Genomic DNA, 26,302 nt, shown 5'->3' with positions numbered 1-26,302 from the left:
GACCTACCAAATTTCATAAGGATCGGCCGACTATATCCTATAGCTGCCATATAACTGAACGATCGGAAATGCCATAACTTTGGTGTTTGTAAAGTTAGGAAGCTGGGATTTCCTATGGGTTTTATATTTGGCCAATCAATCCGATCTACCATATTTCATAAGGATCGGCCGACTATATCCTATAGCTGTCATATAACTGAACGATTGGAAATGCCATAACTTTGGTGTTTTTAAAGTTAGGAAGTTGGGATTTTTTATGAGTATTAAGAATGCATCATATCAATAATTTTGGAGAATATAATTTACAGAGTATTCTGCAAGGGTATATAAACTTCGGCTCCGCCCGAAGTTAGCTTTCCTTTCTTGTTTTTTATTGGGATTGGGGATACCTCAGTTGTTGCGATTTTCCCTCCGCTCTTTTTTTTGTATTTACAGTGAGGCACCCTGGCGTTGTAAGTTTCCCGTTCCGTTTTCCTGGGAAGTGGGGGTATTACTGCCTTTTTGGGGGCCCTATATGTGTGCTATGACTATGCTAGGTGTTCATGTGTGTGTGTGTGTGTTCTTGTGTGTCCTGCGTGTATACATAACTATGCGTATATATATTTATATATCGTACGAATATAATGCATGCATTATAAAAATACTTTACTTTACGTTTACGTTACATTACTTCATCATGTTAATTGTTAACTTAAAAAAAAAATTGCCTGGCTTTAATCCTAGAGTGCCTGCTGCCCATTCATCTGTTCTTACTCCGCATAATCCTCGTTATCCTCCTGATTTTTGACTGTTTTTGTTTTAGGCTGTATACAATATATATTATTTATAGATGTGTGTATGTTCCTCAGCCGATCCTGGCCAGCTTTTCAGCGTGGAGAGCGACAGCTCCGCCTCAATGCTTTGCTGGAGAACCAGCTCCAAAAGGTTCTGCTCCATCCTTGGGGACGCCAGATCCCCGTTAGTAACCCTTGAGCCTGTCGGCCAGCGGCGGCTTGATGACCTTGGGCGCACTGGCCCGGGCCACCCGCATCCTTTCGGCGGCCTTGGCCAGCCGCTTCTTCCGCTCATCGACGGTTTCCGAGGCGCGGCGCAGTCGCTGCCGCGCTGCGTTCTTCATCAGTCTTAGGGTTCTTTGTACTTCCGTTTCGTTCTGCCGGCGCACTCGATTCGCCTCCGCATTCTTGGCCAAACGCACCCGGTACTCCGCCTCCGACTCCTTGGACCGTTTATCCCGCATTCGAGCCGCGTTCCTCTCCAGCCGCCTTTCCCTGGCCTCGATCGATTCGTTGCTCCGCCGGCGGGCGGCTTTTTGTGCTCGCGAGGATTGACCCTGCTGTGTGCCGGCTGACTGCTGGGCGCTGAGATGCGGCACGCCGAGATTGGCAAGGCCAGGTACGCCGCCAAGAACGCCACCGGCCTCGACGACAACGCCTGCGGATAAATGATGATGCAGGGGATGCTGCTGCTGCTGCTGGAGGACCTCCTGGTGGGGATTCCCCTGCTGCTGTTGCTGCTGCTGCTGCTGTTGCTGGTGGGGATTGCCTTGCTGGGTGAAGTTCTGGCTGTCCAAACTGAGGACCGCCGTCCCACCCGCTGCTCCGCTATTCGCTGTGGCTGCCGAGGCACTGGCCGGCGCTCCAGAGGATCCTGTGCCCGATCCCGAAACCGATACCGATCCCGAAACGGAGGTGGCTACCGAGGAGGCAACGGCTGCCGCTGCGGCCGCCGAACTCGTGTAGTTGTTGTACTCTAGGAGGCCGCGGTTGCCCGGATAGAGGGCATGGTGCATGGGACTCTCATAGCTGAGGTACTCCGGCTTGATGAAGAACGGATCGCGGGCGGTAAGCGGGGCCGTCGGCGAGTTGAGGAAGTAGAGGCGACTGTGGTGCTCGGTGGTAATGCTCCCTCCGCCACCCACACCCGCGGACATCGGGGGATTTTGTGCGCTCGCCCGCGACGACTCGACTTTGGGATCCTGTTTACTAGTCTCGTTTTCTAGTTACTCCACTCCACTCCAATGTCCTGCGGATGTCCTGGTCGATTTCCCGCGCACCGCTAAGCACAATTAACTGGCTGGCCAAAAAAAATGTGGCGAGTAAACAACAAAAGCGACATAACTAATCAATATGGAAAAAAGCTGCAGATGGTCTGCTCCAAAATAGCTTTCGCGGCGCAAAGCTCTGGGCAATCGCCATTGCGCAGCACTGTATGGGCGGCATTTCACAGCACTGCAGCACTTTTTCAAATTCAAACAGAGAATCAAGAAATACCTGTGCTCATTAAAATATCACAATTTAAAATTAAACATCCCACAAGTTACCTTTAGTTTCAAAGCTACCTTTTTTCCAAGGACCGTGAGCTTATGGTATTGTTATACGATGCAACGGTATATTTTAGTCAATTTTCAAACGCTGACTTGTATATTTTAACGGTCTTAATTTAATTATTTTTGGTGTTTACAAATAAATCTGTAAAGCATAGTAAGCTAAGTAAGATAATAATGTTAGTTTATAATTTAAAAGCTTTAAAAAAAATATCTCTTAAAATTAAATCACATCAAAACTTAAACCATATTTATTATGTAACGAACACTATACTGTGAAGAGTGCTATAATACTTGTAAGTTTAAACTAGTAGAGTATAGTGGAGAATAAATATATAAGAGAATTTACTCTTAAAGTTATTTAAGTACTTATTAAAGACAAGGTATTTTTGTTATGTATCAGTAATTTACAGAAATTGTTTTGTTTTTATTTAAGACTGCAATACATTTAATAAAAAAACCGATATTTTTTGGATGTTAATCTTGGTACATTTTAAAAGACATACACAATTCGGTTATTTGATTTCCATATTTTCCGTCATAAATGTGTCTTTCCTTGAGCATAATTTCTATAAATATAGTTTAGACCTCAAGCCACCTCAAACCTCGTGGCGTCACATCGAGCATGTTGTGGTTGCATGTTCGAGAGCCATTCGATATGAGCAGAAATGCGCTCGTTCGCTAAAATCAAACCATACCATAGCACGAATAACATTTGCAATGACAGTGGCAAAATACATAACTAGTTTTTTAAGCCATTACTTGTGATAAAACATGTATTTTTAATGCCCATATTAAATAATCGTAGACGAAAAAACTTAATTTATAGTGCTGATAAAAACTATTGTCTAATTCAAATAGAATATAAAGTTGCACATTAAGATACACAAAAATAAAATAATAAATTGAATTCAATCGAACTGATAGTGCTCCTAATTATAAATAATTAAAATATATAGGTCAAAATGTGACATCAGTTTTTATTTGAAAATTCAAAAAGTAAGACAAATGCTGTAAAATGTTGGCTCACGCGCGCATCTCCAATAGTTGGGTGAATGGCTGGTGGAATGACAGCATACGCCATGTTGTACCGCATTTTTGTTTTGGTTCTCGACGTAAACGGTCGTGTGTGCTTGTGTGATGCGGCGCCAGTTGGCAGGTAGCGTAGTTTACCTTTGCCGCTCTACAAAAGTCAAATAACAATAATAATCGCAACAACAACAACGACGACAACTGCAACAATAACAATAGGCGCATTCTTAATTGTGTTTACCTTTCGATTGTCATTCGCCAACGTTACATAGACAGCCACACACATATTTGAACATACATTTTATAACTGTGTATCGTCGCGACTCCTCCTTGCCCCTTTCTTCGTCCCCTCTTTTTGTTTGTTTGTTTTTGGTTCTTGTTCTCTCGGTTTTCCTTCAATTGGAATGTGCAGCGAAAAGAAAGGCAAGAAGAAAAGCCAAGCGCAAAGTAAAGAAAAGAACAAATCAAATCAGAGCAGCGGTATTAAAATTTATATAAGCACTAAAAAGCGCACATAACATAATTTACTATTCACACACACAGACAGACACTCAAGGCAACAACTTCAAAAAAGCAGTAATAAATACAATTTTACACATTCACATTCCATTTTGATTCTGTTGTGTGTGAAAAACTTATAAGAGAAAAAAAAAAACAAAAACAACGGCAAATAACAAAAGTATCAACAACAACAACAACAACAATACAGCATAGCAAAGCAGCGAAGTCAACGTCAAAGAAGAAGAAGCAAGATAAATACATAGCAATTTCGACTAAATAAAGGTATGTGCGACGACGATTTTACTTGACTTTATTATTACTATACTCGCAAGAGCGAGATAGCCATATATACTACATACAATCAGAGGCAAACACACATGCACACACAAATTTTCATTATTAGTTTAACTCTTCAATTTATTATTGTTATTATTGCTTCGTATCCCTGTCCCGCTCGCGCGCTCCTTTTTCGCTCTTCTTTTGCGCCGCTCTCTAATTTTCTCTCATTTTTCTTGGCCCTCTCTGCTGCGCTCTCTGCTAGTTCTTATTAAAATAGTTACGTTAAATCAGTGCGTTAACTTGTATTTGTGTGTATGTCTGCTGTCTGTGTCTCTATGTGTCTAAAGATTACGTTTTTTTTTTTGAATATGCCTACGAAAATGTTTAAGAAACTAAGAATGTATGTGTGTCCGTGTTTATTGTTCTTTCGTATTTGATCACCCGCTTGATAAAATAGAGAAAAACAACAAGTCAGGTTAAAACGACGACTATGTCTGTATGTTTTGTATCTGTAAGTGCCCTTGTATATATGTGTGTGTGTGCCTTTGCATTGTACATAAATTGAATTAAGTGAAATTTTTGTTGCTGTTTTCGTTAGCGGAAATTTCTACACCGCATGTTCGTCGAGCCGATCACTAAAAAATCGAACTAAAAATCAAACACACACGCATGCATACCGTTACTCTGTGACAGTTGCGATAAGTTTTTACTTTGATGTTCGACAAATTCTGATTGGAATCTCGGCTGTTATGCAACATTTAGATGTAGAGCTCTCAAAAAGATCTCAACGTATCGAAAATTTATGAAATTCATCTCCACGTCGAGATTGCCACCTAATGTATTTCCCATTAGTTTCATTTTTTGCACCCACAAAATTAAAAGTTCTCACGGAATAAAATCCACTGGCCAGTGTTGCCTAATGTTTTATTTTACTAATTAATATTCCAATTGGATTTTAAATTCCGGGTTGAAGCAGATTTTAATAATGTGAATATCACATTATTTTTTAATGGTCCAAACCAATAATCGATTAAACATAAAACATAGTTTCAAACAACTTGTATAGGTCATTAAATAAGCTCATTTGAAAACGTATCATCAAAAGCTTTTATTAGCAATTACAATTTGTATTCTATTTAAAGTATGTAGCTGTTTTAGATAATATTAATTTCATTAAGTCATAAAAAACAAATTTATTCTGAACTCTGGCTACTCGGCGGATCTAAGATTAATTTTTTCAAACAGCCCACCAGATTCCATGCTACATCACTTGTTAGGTTTACATTAAAAGTATAACTGTGCCTTTAAAAAGCTAATACTTAAACCAGTTCTCTTGACGAAACGATTAATTTTTAATAGTTCCTATGCATTTATGGTTAAAGATTGTATTAAATTAAATTGTCATTGATGGGTATCATAATTCAAATGAGTATAATAACCCAATATAATTTAAATTACTGATTACATTCTTCCACAAAACCAGTAAAGCAGAAAACGCAATAACTTTGTTTTCTGGCGTTCCAAAGGTAAAATATTCCTGTTTTATGCGAGTGATCACCTACCCCTTTTGTGATCCTTTGCCTTGTTATGGCCCTTCCCTTTTTTTTCTATAGCTGGCATTTGCAGAAAAAGAAGACAAAAACCCACTAGACGAGTGGAGCTGCACATATTTGTTAACATTACCATTACCATATCCCATTTCCAATTTCCAAGCTTGCTTCTCTGTGACTCAGAAACAACAACAATAACCAGAGCTCAAATAAAAACAGAAACAACAATAAGGCAACACACACCTAGTTACAGCTGTGCTCAAGTTGTTAGTAGTGAGACTATGTATGCACATAAAATGTCTACAAAACCCTATTTTAAAAGTCGTATAGTTGTTTCCATATTTTGTTCCTTACAAAGATAAGTTATCCAAGTTATTATCCGATCATGTTTTGCGTATATATAATATTTTTAAAATGCTCGCACACCTCACATTTTTGTAGAATTACAAATGTTTTTAGACGTTGATTTTGATATTTAAATAATTTAAAAATTGTTCTATTTAAACAGCTTTGTAATTAAATAATTTATAGTGTTTTAACACTGTTTGATTTGCTGCCATATAACTTTCTTACCAGTGTACAGCATTATCTATAAAAAGTTGCTTTATATTCCTTCTAGACTATTTTTGTTGCATTTTTTAAGACCTGTAAATATTAGTATTATCTATAAAAAGTTGCTTTATATTCCTTCTAGACTATTTTTGTTGCATTTTTTAAGACCTGTAAATATTAGTATTTTTCCGAAGACAGCTGTATTTGGTGGCGCACACAGGTAAATTTTATGAAGAAAAAACAAAGAGTTGCCGATATGCATATGTAACTACTCGAGTATCATTAAATGCAGATCTCTATAAAAGCATAAAAAACAAAGTCGAAGCGGAGAAGTGACTTTTCAGTGCGGTTTTTTATTCGTATCGTTTCGTTTCGTTACCAAGACAAGCAGACAAGACACACAGCCAACAATCCATAATAATCTTCCCGTAATTTATAGTCCAAGACAATTTATGTAATTTACAAATACCAAAAACGAAAGAGACGGCAAAAGGTAGAAAAAAACCAAAGACGATGAGAGCGAATGCAACTGCTGCAGCCAACTAACGATAATAACAATAACGAAAAAAAATATAATAAAAAGAGAGAAAAACACACGGTGGAAAAAACAACAAGGCAACACACACGGCTATAGCAATAAACAGCTACAGCAACAGCAACAACAATGGAGCAGCGCACTAAATAAACAATTCAACAAATTTGATCCGAGGCAATCACACACACATACACACAGACACACTTAGACAATCATAGACAACTCACACGCACATAAAAATGCATATGAATAAAAAATATGTAGGTATGTTTGAATAAAAAATATACGACAAATGTAAGTGCAGTAACAGCAAATGCAACAGCAACAAATGCAGCCAAGTCAAAAAGCAAAACGCAAAGAGCTAAAGGCAAAGTCAATGCAAAGACAGTGCGCAAAGTCAAATGTCGTTTAAGCTCCAAGTTTTTACTTTGTTTGTTTTTGCTTCTCAAGTTTGGTGAACGCATAAAATAAGCAAGTAGTGTTGGGCAAAGACCTAGAACTCGACAATGTGATACCACCTCCCCCTCCAAAAAAAGGGACTATGAGAGATTCGAAAAGATTCGCGCTTCAAAGCTGGTTCTCTATATACAAAGAATAAACTATGTAAAATTACAGCTTACTAATACATTAGTGTTAATTTAGAAACATGTTATTTTCCAAGGCAAGATAATTAAAGGTTTGCGGGATTTAAAGTTCAAGATTTCTGAATGTGGATTTAGTTCAGTTCCAATATCCTGTTGCTTTTCAACTAGTTGTCTTAACTAAATGTGCCAATTATGTTCGAGATTCATAATTATATAAAATAAACATGGCAAGTAAGGATATGTATGTACACACATCTTACAGAAAACAAAATTTGGTTCAACTTAAATATAAACAAACATTTTAAATGCGCTTGAATAGAGCCTTACAAAAAATGATTGCCCAGATGAGCGGATGAACTTATCTATTATATATTAAACTAATTTCACAAATCAAAACAATTTAAGCAAATTTGTACCTTTAAATGTAGAAATGAATCTACCCTTGATACCCCTTATATCAGAATCGTCTATAAAAGTCTAGAGAAAATGTACAACTTGAACCCATAAACTCGCACACACACACACACATATATACAAATACTAGCTTGAATGTGGTAATTGCATTTATTGCACGTGCTCTAGCTATCTCCCTTGCACTTGATATCTCCCTCTGTCGCACTCAAGAGTCAAGCACAAAATGTAAGGCCATAAAAATATTTTTCAAGCTGTAAACTTTTCTATGCTGCACAGTTTCTTTTGGTTCTTTTCTCTTTCTCTTTCTGTGGTTTTCCCGACGACGACGACGACCAAACCGCACCAAACGATCTCCCCGTCCACCTTAAACACCTACCCCTCCGACCCCCCCACCCACCAGACTACAGGGTATCAATCAAGCGGGCTCTTGCGGTTGGAGGATTTCCCCTTGGGACTTACAAATGAGGTCAAAATAATAGTAACCCTGTTCTCATTGTCGATCCAATTTGCTGAATTTATATATTTAAATTCTTACAGAAGTGTCAAATGAATTCTTCTAAAAATGTTTATTAATTTCTCAAGAATTGTACCTACATTTGGGGGTTATAGTTTAGACATTACTACCATGGGGATTATTAGGGAGTATATTAAGAGACTTAAAAGAATTTACCTAATATAATTATTTTGGATCTTGAAATACTTTTATAGTATTAGATTGACTCATAAAAATATACATATCTGCATAACTTTTGGAATTTGAAATGCCTTCTGCTACTATTATTTTGGCCACACATGTGTTTTTTTTTTTTTTTTTGCAACACCGATGGAAAGATGCGGAGAGAGGGCGCTGCATCTTTGAAGCTCTTATGAGCAAGTTGCTGGATATGAAACTTGTCTATTGAGCACTCCTGGTTCTTTCTTTTAGCTGGTTTCTTCTCGTTTCTGGGTTCGTGGTTCTTTCACATCGGCGTTCTTCGCTCTTCGGTTCTCAGTTCTCTTTTCGCTCCTCGCATCTTCGGCTTATCTCTGGCCATTGCCAAGTTTTTCATCTAGTTTTTGGCCTGGCTTTTTGCCCCTCGCTCCCAGGTTTGATTCCTGTTCTTCTCCGGCTATCTTCCCAAGCTGTTTCTTTTCCTTTCGGCACTCCCACCCGCCCACACGCATCTCCTTTTGTGGAAGCGGTCGGTTGACTTGGTTTACAGCCCCCTCGCATCTCTTTTTTTTTGACTTAATATCCTCACTCCATCATCATCATTGCCGCAATCTTCATTATCAGCGCGCTTTTATTTGTTTTCTTTGAGCTTTCCTCTGTACGCATTCCTCTGCTCTTCGTCTTTTTTTGTCTCTCCAATTTTTTGTTATTTTCTTTCGAGTTCTGTAGAAATTTTAATTGCAATATTTATTTGGGTATTTCTGCGAAAAGAAAACCTCAGCTTTTATCTAGGTTTTATTTCTTCGTCTGTATGTATATAATATCGGGACACAAGTTGGGCAAATTGTTTACATAATCAGATAAACCTGATATCATTGGGCTTAGCCATCGATACCGAGCGACTATCGAAATTAATATCTCGTCAACTGTAGCAAAGAAACAAATAAGCAAGCAAACGAACAAACACATTCCAATCTTCTCTTTTTCCATTATAATAGTTGAACTTATAAATGTCTGTTAGTGTTCATTTCCTCACACAGACACAGGTCACTGTAATCACTCGTGTGTGTGTGTATCTTCTTCCGGAGCTATTGTTATTGCAAGTACACGTAAAATTATTGTTCACGTCGCACATTGTCGTGAGTTTGTAATTACCAACCTCACCTCACCTCAATCTCCCACCCTCTTTACCACCGACTATCGTTCATATGAGGTCTTAATATGCAGCACAGTGGTCGCTAGCTAAGTAAAATAACCTGATTAAGCGACTTACTGGTAGTTTAAGATTGGTTATCGACACGATAAGGTTTTCCTAAGATTTCGACAACAAAGATTTATAACATCTTCAACATGAATTAAAAAATTAACACTTATTTTAGCCCTTAGTCGTCTGTAGGTCAATTTAGCTTTCATAGTTTCTGAGATCCAGGATGATCATAAATAAATTTATAGGGTCAAAAGCAGAACCTTCTTCCTGTTTCATTCCTTTGCAAGAATACAATATACCCTTATAATCTAAAGGTGCCGGGAATAAATATTATAAATAAACACATTTGGAAATCGGGCCTTGCAATCAGTATATAATTTATTATTTATTTATGGTGTGAGTTTCATCAACAAATTTCCACTTGTAAAGTCAGAAAACGGGTTATCGTAAGCAGGCACTATCACATTTATAGGAATGTTTTAGTTGAATTGTTGGTTTTTATAACTCGTCTATCTTTAAGATGCAATTTGGGGGCGATCACTGTAGTTGCCCATGCATGTTTATACAGACATATGTCTGTGAGAGTTGTAGATACGAATAATGATATTCTTTTGGGGGCATTGCATAATCAGTGTAATCACTCTGGCTTGCACCCCTCTCATCCGCTTTCTTCTCTCACAACTCCCTCCCTCTTTCGCTCTCTTTATCTTTTTTTTTGCCCCTTAAAACTCTCGCATGCAGGAGGCTCAAATCAATTATGAACACAGCAATTGGTTATGCAAGGCCATGGAAGGTTTTCTTGCACATTTTCTCCACTGCTTCGGGTTCTTGAGCTGTGTGATCTGAAGAAAGAAAAATCAGAATGCTGGTAAGCTGACAGAAGAATTGCTCGGTTCTTGTGCTTCTTTTATTATTTGGAATACTTTCTAAGTCAACGACAGCATTTAGAATTTATCTAGTACTTGCGCACACACGGTACAAATACCGATACAAAAGTTTACTTTGTCATCGCGCGCTGTGTCTTCAATTCTTCTAGATGTGCTTCTTCTGTGTCTTCTCAGCGTTCGTTCTTGTGCTTGTATTCTATTTCATTCCATAGCCATTCCGTCGGTAAATATGCTCACAAATATTAAATTCTGTGTGGTATGTCTGTATGTATAGTAACAACCCACCTCCTACCGCCCACCGCCCACCGCCCACCGACCCCTTGTAACTTGGTCGTTCGTGTGCGGTGTATAAATTTTCTGTGGAACTGTACAATAGCTAAAATAATCATAAAAAAGAAATAACAAAGTTTTAAGTCTCACAGTGTGAGTGGAGGTAAACCAATAAGCAAAAGCAACCAACCAACACACATGTCTTTCCCTGGGATATATGGGATAGTAAGTGTAAGTAGTGTGTATTTGCTTTTCTCGACGCGACTTCTTGAATAGTTGTAGAGTAGAGTCGTTCGGTTCAGTTTGGTTCGGTTTCGGTTTCGGGTTCGTTGGGGTTTTGAGTCGTTTTGAGTAAGAGGTTCGTGTTGGGGTTCGCTTTGGTTCGTTTAGAGCTTCGACTTCGACTTCGGCTCTACGAAATCTTCTCTCTCTCTAGTTTCCTAGTCTTGTCTTTGTGCAGAAACAGAAATCTCGAGTTTCTTGACTTTTCTGCCTGCTTTTCCGCTCGACTCTACGCACTACCCACCACCACCTCCTCATCTTACCCTCTTCTCATAAGTAATAAGCATTTCGTTTGTTATAAAGTTTTTTTTCTTGCTCCGTATTCCGTATATTTCCTCATATGTGTAAAACCGCGACGTTTCCCACCACCATCATTCCGCCCCCCTTAACCACCATCACGCGCCTTTATATGGGTTCCATTTTATTTAATTTTTATTTTAAACTTTAAACAATGTCTGGCTCTGACTTGAAATGGTAATTGATGGAGAGTTGGAAAAGGAGGGGGGGCTTAGCTCCATATGCGGGCCCCTTACAGACATGGAAACTATTCATATACAGTCGAACTTCCATAATTCCAACCACTCTCATAAAAATTCAAGTTTCTTTTTAAGATTATTTATGGAACGCAAACAAGTTTTGTTTCTCGAATTGTTTGTAATTAAAAAGTGGTTCCAGTTTTATAGTATACGTACGCTTTGACTTTGACATTTTTTACTTTGAATTCGTTATAAAGTTACAGAATTAATTAATTATTCTAATTAATTGTATTATATTGTATTGTAATTTGGTTTATTTGACAAAGGTTTTAAATATTGGTTTCCTTTATATTAGCTAAGACATTAGAATAAATAGAACGCCAAACAATATGCAACAATTTTTACAAACGGATTTTTAGCTGCTGTTGGGCTTGTATAAACCTACGTCTTATTGCTACAAGGATATCTATATTAACACCTGTATATAATTATTGTAATTGTTAAAGTATCTACGTATTTATTAAGTAAAACCCATTCAAGTTCACAGCCCTATAAAATACCCTCAGGTATATATGAACCTACAATGTCTCATTGGTTTAACTTTAGAAGTTTGACTGTGTTCATACTTGGTATGCATTATGTTTTTCAAGGAGTATGAGGAGGGTGTTTGGGGGGTAGTACCCGTTGTACAAATATGTATTGCAAATTGCTTTGGTCTTTTTACCAGTTCCAGTTTCCAGGTGCTGCTCTCCCGCTCGCTCTCTGTGCATCATTATGTGAGAGCTTATTCTTGTTCTCTTTCCATGCAGATGGGAACAAAAACAGAGAGATCTTCGCGTAGAAGATCAAAACAGAATTTCAATTTGCAAACTCATGTGCCTAGGATTCTTAACCCCCCATTGCCCCACACAGTCCGCGCCTTTTTTTTTTGGATATGATATTTTGCAAAAAGTTCTCGGGAGGAGAAACTGGTTGAGAATTTTTGCATTCCGTTGCTGAACTTGAATTGCATTTGGAATTTGTTCGTAGTTCTCTGTTGTGCTGTGTTCCACGCATTTTCCATTTCCGTTCGTTCACCTTGTTCTTTCCAGTAGTTGTCTAAGTGGGAGGGGGGTGTAAGTTAAATGGAATGGAAACGTCGATAGTTCGATGACTTTTTGCCGCTGGCTTATCGATGACGCTGGTGATTTATTGATCGAGATGCTTTTATCGATGGAGCGAATGGCAAACTAAAACTTAATTGCTCAACTAAATTACAGCAATTTTCCCCATTCCATAATGAGCGAAAGAGAGCGACCATGAATTTATCGTACTTTGTATGCTTTGTCTTCCGCCCTATCTCCTCTATAACCCTCCCGAACCCCCCCCTTATTTCCAACTTTTGTAGATATAAAGTTTTATTTCATTTCGTTTCGTTACGATTTTTGCTATTATTATTTGTTCGTGTTTCTCTGTCACTGTATCTGTATCTGTGAGATACCCCTGTAACGGTGTGTGTGTATGAATGTTATTTTTTAGTTTCGACTTGTTTTCTTTTGTGTAATTTTATTTTTGTTTGTGCTTGTGTGTGTATCAAGTTCATAACTTTTGTATGGCGACTACGACAGTAAGAATTGTTTTGTTGTTACTGGTGTTGTTTTTGAAATCCACACAATAAATATATGTATGTACGGGCAAGGAGTATGTTTGTATGTGTGCCATTGTGTTGCCATCACTGTGTGTTTCTGTGTGTGTTTTTTATTTTTCACATTTATTTTCTAGTTTGCTCGCTCGTTGTTTTGTTAACTCTTATTTAGTTTTCTTTGCGTCTTCAGCGTCGCTGCCTTCGTATCATTCGTATATATGTCTATATTCTTTTTTTTATTTTTCGTACACACATTTTTCGTTTATGCCCCATTATTAATAAATAGTTTTCTTGTTCTGCTCTGCATTCCCATTTCAGTTTACCAAACGTCGTCGGTACAATCAGAACGTTCCGTTCTCCCGTTTCTGTTTCTTCGATTTTCCGTTCGTTCCGCGCGCTCCTCTCTCGCGTGAGAGAGAGATTGGCCACTTGTTGCCGGCTGAGGTACTCCCCCTCAATATTCCGTTTCCCATTCCATCGATATTGGATTGACAACCGATTGATCTGATCCACCCACTGGCGGAGATTTGTGGAACGACGACGCTCAGTGGAAGCAGAAGGACGAGGAACCAGTGGAAGGCATGCAGTTGATGGCCAGCGGTTACTTCTCCTGTTACTCCTGCAGCAGCTCCATATCCTTCAGTTCCCTCAGTTCCGGTTCCCTGTGTTACAAGCTCTCGCGATGGATAGCGATGGTCAGCAGGAGGTTGGGGGCGGAAGTGCACCACCGCTATGTCGCATCTGCGTCACCACCCACCATCAGCAGCACAACAGCACCACTGCAACAGCCACCACAGTCCTGCCCATGATACCCATCTTCGGCGAAGACGCGCTATGGCAGAAGATTACCACGCTGGCCAACGTCAAGGTGAGTAACAAAAGCTAAGATATAGAGGAGCAAATAAAAGGGGTGGTCGAAATAGGGTGAACAGAAAAAAGGGGCAGCAAAGAGGGTGACCGATTCCGAGACTAAAAAATCTGAGCAGAAGAACAAAAAGGTGACAATAATAGTGGGGTGAATCGAAGGTCAAGAATTGCAGACTTCCATAACAGTGGTCACTTGACAAATAGAACTTGAGTTTGAAAACATGATAGCTTTTCATTGTCAACGAGTAAATTCAGAATGTGCATGCTTTAGAATATGTTTTGGCTGTTTTGAAAATCTAAGATTAGTAAGATATTATCCCAATCTTGGATTTTTATATATTAATTATACTTCATAGACTGTAAAATTGAATTTTCTTACATATTCATGGTACAGTAACAGCATAAGTTTTAAAAAACGGTTTATATGAATTTAGTCCACAAGTCAAGAAACATAGTCAAGTCTATCTAGGGTTAAACCAAGTAAATTAGGTTTTTAGAACAGGTATTATAGTTTACAATTTACATAGCTCCTTATCATCTTTAGATGGTAAACTTTTTGATAAGGAATTTTTAGGGTTGGTTTCATAATGACTGATTAAAATACATTTGTTTCTTTTTATAACAAAAGCAAGCACTTACCTTAGTATAGCTATGTGTCGTAAAGGGACTTAAAAATCGTGTGAAATTTTACTTTAAAATCGCTTTATGATAAAAAAAATGTTTATATTCGTAACGTAATGGAAGATTTAGAAACAAAAAAAAGATTCCTTCTATAACCGCACAACGGGTTGGATTTCTGTGACACCTAATTTTATAGCTAGCGATCACTGTATTTATTGATTGTGAATTGCTAGTTGTCTTTTCTATCCCGTTGATTCTGAAAAGCTTTATCGAGCTGTTTGCATATAAAATCGATCCTAATTTGTATGCCATACGAACCGTTTACGATTCTAAGAGCGCTTAGAATAACATATGTATATAAAAAAAACAATTTTTGGCAGGAAGCAAATTTTTTGGTTTTATCTTATTTGGCAAACAGTTGTGTTGAACGGGAGGACCGAAGTAAAAGATCTTTTCGGAGTCTATATTTATTTTTAACGAGGTGTGTCGACTATTTGAGCCCACTGTTTGTGTGTAATCCAAGATTGTTGTTGTGTTCTTCTTCGTGGAATACTAAAACTAAAAAAAGCAAACACATGAAAGTTATTCACACCAACACAGCCACTCCACGTATTTATTATTCATATTAATTTTCATACACATTCGCCCGTACGTATTATATCTTGTATCCCATATGTGTGTGTAATTTGGAATCAGTTTTCATTGCTTTGTCTTGTTGCTCCACTCCTCTTTGGCCATTTATTCTGTTTATTTGTTCGGTGGAATGGCTTCGGCTTTGGTTAGTTTATTTTATTCATATTGTGTATACAATTTTTTCAACGAGCGTTTCATATTTTTTCCGTCGCAGCTCGATGGAATTTCTTGTGGGTCTTGGTCTTGTCTTGCCGTATTTCGAATTTTGTATTTCTTCATTTCATTTCGTTTCTCTGCTTTGGCTTTTGTAAAACAATTTACCGTTTGAATTGCTGTTTAGAAGTGTTTGTTTTTTGTCGTCTGTTTGTATGTATGACGTGGGCTTAATTCCATACATTTTTCCTTTACTTAACTTTACAATCTTGGCTCTCTTCGCTCTCTTTTCCTAGCTCCATCTAATCTCAGTTGCTCTCCTACATAAACAAAAAAAATTATGAAATTTGTATATTGGAATATTTTCAAACGACATTTTTGAACTTTTCGTAATCATACTTATTATGCTGATAGAATGTAAAAGTTCATTGGGTTGTGATAGCATTTGAACCCGCGCTTCAAAATGATATGATTATCATTTGGGTTTCATGTGGAGCTACTTTTTTCCTTCTGTGTATTCGCTCATTGCCCATTTCCCACTTTATGTTCGGCTTAGACGTTCGTTGGCCCCACGATTCTGGGCTGGTAAGGGGTAAAGTAAGGGGTGAGAGGTGGCACGTGAATGTGAATGGGGTGGCTCTGTGTGTTTTCTTGCCCGTGTGTCTTCGCCCCCTTATTCGCATTGGTGTTTTTACAATTCATGTGCATATTTCAATTTGATTTTCTCCTTATGTGTTTTTCCTCAACCGTTGAAATGCTGAAATTTTCTGGTTTATTTGTGCAATTTTCCCACTTGAGTAAATTATGTTGCCAATTCAAGGAATTTCATGTTGTCTTTTGGCATCCGTAACGTCTGCCAACAGTCTGGTAACGCTCGGAATTGGGATGCCGTAAATTGGGGGGATGCAGATACAGTGGTCCTTCGATTTTAATTACAAACAAGATTTTAAAAGTAAACATTTGGTATAAGGGTTCAAGTTATTGTGAAATACACATGAATATTTAATAGAAGAAGTAAACAAAAATTGTCCTATGAGGAGTTTATTTAAACTATTTCGTAATTAATTTTGTTCTAAAAAGATAATTGAGGCTTGGAGTCATGTGTAATCACTGTGAATCACAATAAACTTTGTTATTCGATTGGCAACATTTTTCCACCGATCTGGCCATTTTGTGCCAGCCGTTTTATTTTAGAAAGGTGAAATTGGAATTTCAAACCAATCGTATATATTTTTTTTAAACATTTTAGATCAGCAAAAACGACACCCTACCGCAACAGGTGTGCGTGGGCTGTGCGAAGACGGCCATTTCGGCCTGCGTGTTCAAAAAGAAGTGCGAGGAGGCGGATAACTTTTACCGCCAGAAATTGAGGCTCCAGAAGATCGAGGGCGCGGATCCGCTGGAGACCAGCGCTGCTGCCGACCAGGCCAAAAGCAGCGGCTGCAGCAGTGGCAGCGGGAGTGGGAGCAGCAGCGCCAGCGGAAGTGGCAGCAGTTCCACTAGCAGCAGTTCATCCTCCTCCGACGAGGACGAAGACAATGATCAGGATCGGGATAATGACAATGAGGTGGAGGCTGGCGGGACACACAAGCTTCTGCAGAATGGTCATGGCCAGGCCATCAATGGCCATCGAGATGAGGACGATGAGGTCCAGGAGGATATGGAGGACCATCACGAAGCTGGCAATGACGGGGAGCAGCAGGAAGATGATCACGACGATCACCATCGAAACGGCCTCGAGTTGAGGGAAACAAACCCTGAGGATGAGGATGATGTGGAGGAGATAAATCCACTGAGTCACCACCACAACGACGATGGGGAGATAACCGTCCATGGTGTGCATCCCAAGGAGCCGTTCGACTTCAACTCCATTCGCCTGATGCAGGAGTACATGCAACATCAGATGAACAAGTTTCCGAATGGCTCCGCCACTGGTCCACCGGGTCAGGATATGGAGCTCGATCTCGACCAGCAGCATCACGACGACGATGATGATGAGGACATGTCGCTCCCGCTGATACCCGAAATCGAGCTTATCACGCCGGGGGATGAAGCGCAAGCGGATCCCTCGAATCCAAATGATTTGGTCAATGGAGCCGGCGTTGGCGTGGTTCAGGGGATGCGGGGACCGGGATTCCAGTGTCCCCATTGCTACCAGATCTTCGAAATGAAACAGATCCTTAAGGCGCACATGCAGAGCGTCCATGGAGCACCGGGACCGGTGTATGAGTGCAGTAATTGCCGCAAGACCTATTTCTACAAACGTTTTCTGGAGAAGCACATACGCCGAGGTCGGTGCGTCAAGAAGCGTCGCAATCAAACGTGAGTTGGGGAGAGGAATTTTTAGTGAAATAAGATATTAAAATCGATTTTTTTTCTTTCAGTCGGCCCATGCAGTGTTCGGATTGCCATGTCCTCTTCCCCACGGGCCACCATTTGGGTTGGCATAAGCGCACCGGGTGTCCTTCGAAGGCGGCCAAAATGTGAGTGACTAGTATATTAATAACGTGAATTCTGAGTATATGGACCCATCCTTTCCCTCATTTCAGGCCATTGCAGCAGCTTTTCAAGCAGAATATTGTGCAGTTCAACAATTTCCCTAAGCGGATTGCCGCCGGAGGAGCTCGCAAGCCCACTGCTCCTGAATTGCATGTGAATAATCGCAAGTAAGTGAAGGGGTAACTAATTTAAATGAATTAACATTACCTTTTCTCATTTCCTGATTTGTCTTATTTTCAGACTGGGCCTGGCCAACAAAAGAAAGGGTCGCACTCGCATCAAGTTGGATGCCAAAAAGATTGCCCTAGCCAAGCAGTTGATACTGCGCGAGGCCACCACCACGGTGATTGCCAACGAGCTGAACATCTCGCGCACCTTCGCCTGGCGCCTGCGCAAAAGTCTGGTTAATGGTGTAAGTCTGCATGAGCGGGTGGTGGATCCATCGCAGGAGGAACACCACCTCCAACAGCTGCAGCAGCACCACCACCATCAGCAGCTACAATTGCAGCAGCATCAGCAGGAGGAGCAGCAGCAGGCTGCCGCTGTTGCAGCGGCACAAGCGGAACGGGAACGTGAACATCATCAGTTGAACCTTTCCTATAGCCACCTTGGCTTGGGCCTTATCAAAGAGGAGCGGCAAGACAGCGAGGATGAAGAGCAGCATCAGCACCATCCCTCACATCATCAACTGGGTCTAGTGGATGAGTGCGGAGCGGAGGAGATCGGCGCTGAGGAGACGGCTGGGTATATGGGTGATGAGGATGGCGTTTGTGACTTGCTTCGCAATGGCTATGACCCCGATCCCGATTCTGACCCCATTGAGCACGATCCCTTCGAGGGCACCGAGAACAACGACCATCATTTGAATGGAGGTCGGACCGGTTCGGTTTCGCCTGCGCCACCGCTACCGCCGCCATCGCTGGGAAGTTCCGGTGTTCCGGTGCCGGTGCAGGTTCATGCTGCCGCGCGTTCCGATGTTGAGGTCTATAAACGTCTGCTCGCGGAGTCGCAGCACTTCCCCCACATCGTGAACGCCCAGCAGTTGCAGATGCAGCAACAGCAACGCGAGAGGGAGAGGGAGCAGCGGGAACGCGAACGGGAGCAACTGCAGCACCAGAAGGCCCACAATGGCGGAATGCCGATGCTTACTCGTTATCCGCCGTCCGTCATGTAAGATTATATTCATGTTAAACCAAAAATCACTTATATAAAGCATTCGAAGACATTCAAGTAGCCAACACGTTTTAGAAATCTTTAACCTTTTCTAAATGAACAACTTATATACAGAAAAATGTATGTGTTCTATAGTATTCAAGAATCCATAAATGTATAAGTACTCTTATCTTACTATAGTCATAAATACTTCAACCTAAATAATATGATTAGCAACCGTTCCTATCGAACCAATTCTTTAATATGTTTGAAGGTAAACATGGCCATCACAAATATCGTGCTAACTAGCTCTTGATTTTATTTGTTAAGTTATTTAAACTTGAATAATATGATTAGCAACAGTTCCTATCAACAATATTTTCTTGTATAGATGAACGTTAATTAACAATTTTAAATTAAATTAAGAATGTAAGCATTCTTTTAATTGTTTCCAAATGTTTAATGACACAAAATAATTGAAAAGATATAGGTTGAATATTTTAATAATTATTTGAATAATTTAGGCATGCCCTGCCCGTCAACCTGTCCCTGCGCTCGATGCCCCACATGAACAGCAACGAGAGGTGAGTGTCAAAAGGGTATTTCACTCAGGGAACATATCCCTTAATACTTAACTATAACTAAACAGCAACGGCAGCTCCAGCAGCAACACTGCAGCCCCAGTGCCCGTTTCCGGCTCATCTGCAGCCTCGACGTCTGCGACGCCAACCGGCAAGAAGCCCCGTAAGCCGAACGTCTTCATCGATGACGAGAAGTACGCCATGGCCAAGTTGCTGGTGGCCCAAAACTCCTCCACCATGGAGATTGCACGCGCCCTCAACGTTTCCCAAATGACGGCCTGGAAGGTGCGCGATGCCATTCTCAAGGGAGTGCCGCTCTCCTACCGCAACAAGCGATCCGATGGCAGGCATTCGGACGAGTTTATCGTAAAGGAGCAGCAACAACAGCAGCACCAGCAGCACCAGCAACAGCAACAACAGGAGCAACAGCAACGCCAGCAGGAGATGCAGCGGCAGCAGCAACAGCAAATGGAGCAAATGGAGCTAATCAAACAGCAACGCCAGCAACAGGAGTTGCTCCTCCAACAGCAGCAGCAACAACAGCAACAACAACAGCAGCTGCGTCATCACACACCAGCGGAAACATCACACTATCAGCAACAGCAACAGACGCCAAAGTTGCTGCATCCTCGTCGCCGGTTAAAGGCCGCGGAACGCGAACTGCGCGACAAGGAGATCACACGCGAAATACTCGAGCTGATAAAGGAGGACAGCAACATTCAGTACTGGAAGGTGTCGGCCCGGCTGGCCGAGAAGGGTATCAATATATCGCCCTCGTCCGTCTGCCAAAAGCTCAAATCGATGGGCATCCACCGGCGCTGGAAGCCTGGGGACAAGCCACCCATGCTGGCCATCAGTCAGCTGAAAGCGGCCACCGTGGCGGCCGCAGCAGCAGCAGCTAGTTTGGCCGGTGTCGGCGGTGTTGTTGGTGGCGCCAGCGCTGGACTGGCCGGCAACAGTTTCGGCCTGGCCGACGACGGCTACGAGCAGCAGCAGTTCGACATGGGTGGGCCTCACTTTCTCAGTGCCTTTACGCGCTAGACGAACGACCACAAGTCCTCCCCATCTTAACTTAGAGTTAAATATTACACGCATTGGAGTGGATCAGAATCGTAGGGCAGCAAGCAAGCTATCGGGCAATTCTTAGGCACTTTGACTTTAAAATTGTAGGGCAAGTTATTCTTTACACTATTCAAGAAAGCATACAAGTCTGGGCAATCATTAAAAATATGTGTTTTAGCTTGGCTTTAGATAAATGGTATGATAAAGGAGTGAAAAAATTAATGGAAGATAAATAACCAAATATCTAGTATATCCTTTTTTAACTAAGTAGGCCAACTTAAATACTTATACTTGGTTATCCAAAAGGAAAGTAAACTAAATCCAATCTTGTTAGTTATTTCATGCAACATGTTTTATTTTCCAAAACTCAAAATATAAGTTCTTTTTTCATAGATAAATGTATTGAAGACCTGCACTTTTCAAGACAAAATACCTATTAATTGTCCACAACTACGATTTTTTAGTTTTTTATTTTTTTTTTTCGAGCCACCCTAATCCAAATGCATAGACCAGCACAGCAACAACAACAACTTGTATTTTTTATATAGTATTTGAAAGAGAGAGCGCGCTTGAAATGTATTTGTATTTGTAATCGATATGAGATAGCATATATTGTATGATTCTGTATTAGATTTATATATCCAATATATATGCTAAGCATTCCTAGAATGTAACACAAAAAAAAACACGCCCAAAAACACGTTCATTCCAAGCGAGGAACATTTTTCCTTTCTTTAATTTCAGCAGCTTCCTCTTCCTCCATTCACACACACACATACACTACACCAACACACACATAGCTGATAATTTTTAATTAATTAATTATTATATTTATTGATCGCACGTTCTTGTGTGTGTGTGCCTTTTAGCTGAGAAATGTATTTAAATTTTCACCATTTTTAATTTATTTATTTTACTCACGCACACACACATAAGTAGTTATTCAGTACTGAACTTTAATTTAGTTAAATTAATGCATCAATCGATAAAATAACAATCAGAACAAAGCAAACGGAAGCAGAACAAACAGCAGCTAGAGAGAGAGTTAAGAAAGCTAGCAACATAAGTGCAATTATAAATAAAACTAAACCTTAAAAAAACAGAAGAATGTTAAATAATAACATGTGACCGAGACAAAAGCTAGGAGCGTGAGAGAAGGGAGAGAAGGAAGAAAGAGAGGGAAAATTGTTTATCCAATTTAAGGCCAAAACACCACTGGAGATTTTTTTAAATTTATGTTTCCAAATGCGTTATTCGGAAGTCATTCCTAGCTTTAAATACACACTCTTTACTGAATACCAACTCTTTCATTTAAAAGCTAACTATTTTTTAAATTTCATAGGCGAATTTTCAATATTTTCATTTGAAATTATTACCATATATTCAGACGATAAATGTATATAAGTAAATTATTTTTAAATCGTCATTAATAAAACCTGTTGATTTTTGGTTAAACAAAGCCTTACACTGAAAACCTGTAATATTATTATTAATTAGGGCAATTAAAAAAACAAATTAATTTAAAAAACTTTTTTTAATACTCTTAGACACTTCCAAAGACCTACCAAAATTTTGTTAACCCATAACTAGGCTGGAAATTAAAAAAACTATCACAGAAATTCCCTCTTAAGAGTGGTAACAGTGGTGTTAAGCTATTACTTTAATAACTCACCTAAGGAAACCGATTCAATGATTAACTTGTGCCCCTTTTTCATCTTTCTTTCTCCTATTCTTGCTCCACATTAAACAGTTACTCCGAATCCATCCTCCAATCAAGCCCCATTTAAGTAAGAAAGTTATGGAAACAAGACAAACGATCAATGTTAAAAACTTCGTAGCCAATTGTTAGTTAAAAATTAGAGAAAAAACCACAAAAGAACAAAGCAAAAAAAAAGGAAAAATGAAGACAAGCTGATGACTCAGAACTGTATTTATTTACAGCCAATTTTAGGAACATATATTTTATTATTTTTTGTTGTTGTGGATAAAAAGCATTTGTCTGCAATTTATTTTTGTATAGCTTTTAAGGCCAGAAGTTAGAGAAAAAGAGATAGCAAGAAAGAGTGAGCGAGCGAGATTGCGTTAGTGAAGGTTGAGATAGTATTTTTTTTACATTTTTGTACAATTTGAAATTGTAACTGCTTTTTATCAATCAATCAATAAATGATTCCCTCCCTCCACCAACCCGCACACATACAAACACACATACACACACATACTGTGCAAAGTATTTTCTATATTCATTACTTATAAATATATCCATATAAAAAATATATAACATTTAAAGCATACGAAACTAAATTTATAAATACATTTTTTTTGTTTTTTTTTATCGTATTTATTAGCCACAGCTTATAAAATAGATTCTAAAAAATGATTACATTTTTTTGTATGAAATGCAAATAATGATGTCTATGAAATATAATTTAAAGTACATTAAAATATATATTTTAATGCGTATACTCGTAAGGATCCATTGCAAGCAGCATCAACAAATAGAACTGACGTGCCTATGTAGCGATTAAATCTGACTAAACACCCACACACGGATACACCCAAACACACACTTACACCTAGAGACAAGCCGATGTAATGCATTAAATAATCATTCCAAAATGTCATATGAAGGAAAAGAAACAAAAAACGAAAAAAAAATAAAAACAACAACATTTATATATTTTTAAATGAATAAATAATATTTCAAGAATATTCCATTTGAAAACATTGTTTGCTTTTAAAGGCTTTTTTGTAGTGGGACGTAGAAAATATAAAAACTAAATCCTGTCTTTCAAAAAACATTTCATTTACCATTTTTACCATTTTTAACTATCACACAATGTTCTTAGGTTCGACTTTTATTTATTCAAATTTTTGATTTTGTAACTTACTGTGTATTTTTCTAACTGCATATCACATAGGTTACGTACCTATGTATAATATATACCTACATAAAAAACTTATAAGCTCTATCGGAAGTGCAAGTCTGTGTTTGGAAATAGTTCCTAAAAGCAGGCAACCTTTCTGTAAGCAAATCAGCTAAAGAAAAGCTTTTACATTCTTTTTATACTCTTGCAATACACCTTTGTGGCATTCAAAATGGCATACTTCTAAATGAATATGGCTTAATTCTTCAATAATCTGCGTTTAAGTCTTGGTTTGTTTTTTTGGCTCGATTTTTCTTCATTCTTTGTAATGTACCCCTTTCCAAATTTTCGAAAAATGGCTTTGCAGAAAGTGACCGAAAACGTGCACATAACATTTTTTACAGACATCCGATTTGAAAGTGGCATATCTCTAAATGATTGTGGCTTGATTCTCTAAAAAACTGTGTTTTCAGTTTAGTTTTTATTTTTTGGTCGATTTTTCGTGATTTGCAAATCCAAATTCTCGAAAAATGGCTTTGCAGAAAAGTGACCAAAATCTGCACTTCTAAGCCCATAACTTTTTCTACAGACATCCGATTTGAAAGTGGCATATCTCTAAATGATTGTGGCTTAATTCTCTAAAAAACTTTGTTTTCAGATTAGTTTTTATTTTTTGGTCGATTTTTCGTGTTTTGCAATGATAAAACCCCTTTCCAAATTCTCGAAAAATGGCTTTGCAGAAAAGTGACCAAAAACCTGCACTTCTAAGCCCATAACTTTTCGTACAGACTTCCAAATTGAAAGTGGCTTACCTCTAAATGTTCGTGGTTTAATTCTGTAAAAAACTGTGTTTTCAGTTTAGTTTTTATTTTTTGGTCGATTTTTCGTGATTTGCAATGATAAAACCCCTTTCCAAATTCTCGAAAAATGGCTTTGCAGAAAAGAGACCAAAATCTGCACTTCTAAGCCCATAACTTTTTCTACAGACATCCGATTTGAAAGTGGCATATCTCTAAATGATTGTGGTTTAATTCTCTAAAAAACTGTGTTTTCAGTTTAGTTTTTATTTTTTGGTCGATTTTTCGTCATTTGCAATGATAAAACCCCTTTCCAAATTCTCGAAAAATGGCTTTGCAGAAAAGTGACCAAAAACCTGCACTTCTAAGCCCATAACTTTTTCTACAGACATCCGATTTGAAAGTGGCTTATCTCTAAATGATTGTGGTTTAATTCTCTAAAAAACTGTGTTTTCAGTTTAGTTTTTATTTTTTGGTCGATTTTTCGTGATTTGCAAATCCAAATTCTCGAAAAATGGCTTTGCAGAAAAGTGACCAAAATCTGCACTTCTAAGCCCATAACTTTTTCTACAGACATCCGATTTGAAAGTGGCATATCTCTAAATGATTGTGGCTTAATTCTCTAAAAAACTTTGTTTTCAGATTAGTTTTTATTTTTTGGTCGATTTTTCGTGATTTGCAATGATAAAACCCCTTTCCAAATTCTCGAAAAATGGCTTTGCAGAAAAGTGACCAAAAACCTGCACTTCTAAGCCCATAACTTTTCGTACAGACTTCCAAATTGAAAGTGGCTTACCTCTAAATGTTCGTGGTTTAATTCTGTAAAAAACTGTGTTTTCAGTTTAGTTTTTATTTTTTGGTCGATTTTTCGTGATTTGCAATGATAAAACCCCTTTCCAAATTCTCGAAAAATGGCTTTGCAGAAAAGTGACCAAAATCTGCACTTCTAAGCCCATAACTTTTCGTACAGACTTTTAAATTGAAAGTGGCTTACCTCTAAAACTGTGTTTTCAGTTTAGTTTTTATTTTTGGTCGATTTTTCGTCATTTGCAATGATAAAACCCCTTTCCAAATTCTCGAAAAATGGCTTTGCAGAAAAGTGACCAAAAATCTGCACTTCTAAGCCCATAACTTTTTCTACAGACTTCCGATTTGAAAGTGGCTTACCTATAAATGTTCGTGGTTTAATTCTCTAAAAAACTGTGTTTTCAGTTTAGTTTTTATTTTTTGGTCGATTTTTCGTAATTTGCAATAATAAAACCCCTTTCCAAGTTTTCGAAAAATGGCTTTGCAGAAAGGTTACCAAAAACTGCACTCTAACGCTCATAACTTTTCCCACAGAATATCTATTTTAACACATTTTCTGATTTTTCATCCGAAATTTGTGTGACACCATAAAGCATTTTTTATTTGCGAATTAATTTCTTTATGTTTGGCATTTTAAATTGGAATTGTTTTTCTTTTTTCTTTAATATTTCACATATATGACGCAAATCAACATTGGTAATCTATTTTTATGCTTTCTCTTTTACTAGATTTTTCCCCACTTGTCGATCTTGTGCACGTGTTGAACCGTCTCAAATCTTATGTATTATTTTATTTACACACCCCCGAGGGAAAACTTCGGTATTTGCTTGCCTATTTTTATTTGTCGGCGAATTTCTTTGAGTGCTTAACCCAGGAGACATGCACGTCCACTTCTGTTTGGTTTAGTTAGATAAATACATGGGTACTATTGTTGAATCTGTGAGTCTGCGGATCTGGGCAATGTATTTATTTAATTAACGCTAATTCTGGCCTGCTGGCCGGCTCCACGTCCTCGTCAATATTTTTCATTCATTGAGCAAATAAACATTAGCCAAGTCGCGTGTTCTATTCGAAATCCACAGACGTGCGACTGATTAA

General features: G+C 38.7%; 2 protein-coding genes across 4 annotated transcripts; one reads left to right on the top strand and one right to left on the bottom strand.

The window, feature by feature from the left end:
* Positions 1-588: 588 nt before the first annotated feature.
* Positions 589-2,137, bottom strand: LOC108040139 (neurogenic protein mastermind). Its single transcript, XM_017117435.2, has one exon. It carries the CDS (start codon positions 1,928-1,930, stop codon positions 959-961), a length of 972 nt encoding a protein of 323 aa, XP_016972924.1. The 5' UTR covers positions 1,931-2,137; the 3' UTR covers positions 589-958.
* A 1,301-nt stretch (positions 2,138-3,438) lies between these two features.
* Positions 3,439-23,445, top strand: LOC108040123. Of its 3 annotated transcripts, XM_017117402.2 has the most exons (9): positions 3,452-3,482; positions 3,899-4,138; positions 13,487-14,036; positions 16,692-17,764; positions 17,827-17,925; positions 17,992-18,108; positions 18,182-19,111; positions 19,618-19,677; positions 19,743-23,445. In XM_017117402.2, the coding sequence occupies exons 3-9, from the start codon at positions 13,851-13,853 to the stop codon at positions 20,713-20,715; spliced, it is 3,438 nt and encodes a 1,145-aa protein (XP_016972891.1). In that variant the 5' UTR covers positions 3,452-3,482; positions 3,899-4,138; positions 13,487-13,850; the 3' UTR covers positions 20,716-23,445. The 3 variants fall into 3 exon arrangements, with proteins under 3 accessions (XP_016972892.1, XP_016972889.1, XP_016972891.1); XM_017117403.2 differs by having other exon boundaries at positions 3,439-4,138; positions 19,752-23,445; XM_017117400.2 differs by having other exon boundaries at positions 3,439-4,138.
* Positions 23,446-26,302: the final 2,857 nt, after the last annotated feature.

Source organism: Drosophila rhopaloa, unplaced genomic scaffold (assembly GCF_018152115.1).
Source record: "Drosophila rhopaloa isolate 14029-0021.01 unplaced genomic scaffold, ASM1815211v1 contig_3, whole genome shotgun sequence".
NCBI lineage: Eukaryota > Metazoa > Arthropoda > Insecta > Diptera > Drosophilidae > Drosophila > Drosophila rhopaloa.
This window is presented reverse-complemented; position numbering and strand designations above follow the sequence as displayed.